This window comes from Rhagoletis pomonella, unplaced genomic scaffold (assembly GCF_013731165.1).
Source record: "Rhagoletis pomonella isolate Grant_MI unplaced genomic scaffold, Rhpom_1.0 Rhpom_scaffold_00006, whole genome shotgun sequence".
NCBI classification, from domain to species: Eukaryota; Metazoa; Arthropoda; class Insecta; order Diptera; family Tephritidae; genus Rhagoletis; species Rhagoletis pomonella.
The window spans coordinates 61,757,878-61,758,949 of NW_023458560.1; the positions used below are offsets into that span (position 1 = coordinate 61,757,878).

General features: G+C 42.7%; 2 protein-coding genes across 2 annotated transcripts in view; one reads left to right on the plus strand and one right to left on the minus strand.

The window, feature by feature from the left end:
- LOC118742015 (proto-oncogene tyrosine-protein kinase receptor Ret-like) overlaps positions 1 to 51 on the plus strand; it is a 956-nt gene extending 905 nt beyond the window's left edge. The window contains exon 5 of the mRNA XM_036473984.1: positions 35 to 51. Coding sequence (XP_036329877.1) covers positions 35 to 51 — 17 coding nt within the window. The remainder of the gene's footprint in view (positions 1 to 34) is intronic.
- Positions 52 to 70: 19 nt separating this feature from the next.
- Positions 71 to 1,072, minus strand: part of LOC118742016 (proto-oncogene tyrosine-protein kinase receptor Ret-like) — a 45,723-nt gene continuing 44,721 nt past the window's right edge. Inside the window, 3 exon segments of the mRNA XM_036473985.1 lie at positions 71 to 736; positions 739 to 824; positions 906 to 1,063. Of these exon segments, the coding sequence (XP_036329878.1) occupies positions 165 to 736; positions 739 to 824; positions 906 to 1,063 (816 nt within the window). The 3' untranslated portion in view covers positions 71 to 164.

Consider the following 1,072-nt stretch of genomic DNA (forward strand, 5'->3'; position numbering starts at 1 on the left):
AGAATAAAGTATTTATATTTTGTGCGGCGAACAGTAACCCATAACAACTAATCAACAATTTCTTCTACACTCATACATACACACACATTGCATATACACAAAAAACACCACGAATAAAAAAACATTTTTTAAATAAATTCCCCCTCTTGCTTTACTTAGTAACTCTAAATAGCCCCCAAATCTTGTTCCTTTAAATTCAATAGACTAGAAAATCGGAATGAAATTGTTTTCGAAAGATGTTTTTCAAATGCATCACTATCCAAATTATCGGGTATGAATGTCTTATTTGTCATATCAAAGTAGGAGCGTCCTCGTTTCACCGGCACCGAATAGTGCTGCTGCGTCAACGCCCCATCGGCGACACCACCGCTGCCATTTTGACTATTCGTCGCAAGGCTAGCGGTACAAACAGACTTACGTATGTTCAAGGTGAAACGTAAGTCATTCTCATAACGCAAGGCCTGCTCAGTGGTAGCAGTCTCGATGAGTGGACGTGGCACATCATAACCAGGTGGTGGCTGTTGGAACTCCATGATAAATGTGGCGGAGAATTCGCGACTGCTCGGACATTCCTGTGTGTCGTAGCACATTTTAGGTGGTTGCCAGAGATGGTCCAACGAGTCTGGCTCGCCAAACTCAAGGCCAGCGGTTAGATCGGGCTGTGAAATGCTGGTCAATTTAGCTTCATCCAAGCAATACATCGGATTGGAAATGGCACACGATTCCATTTCAATAGGAGGAGTTTTTCGAATTGTGAAGCTAGATATTTGAAGGATGGTCGCGAGTTAGGATCATCCGTACAGCATGTGCGCACAATGGAATAACTGTTGGGGAGTGGAAGTGCAATAAATTTTATTTAGTTCAGTTCATACACATATAATTTAAAGATTCCTCTGTTTAGTCACATTTCTTCTGAACAGTTCTCTGGTCTTTCCATGCGATAGCCAGTTTTCAATAAATGATAGAGATTCTGTGGCGGTATGCCCGGATACGGTGAGGCACCCAACGTAATCAGCTCCCGACAGAGCACGCCAAAAGCCCACACATCCGATTTGGTGGTGTAAACATGATC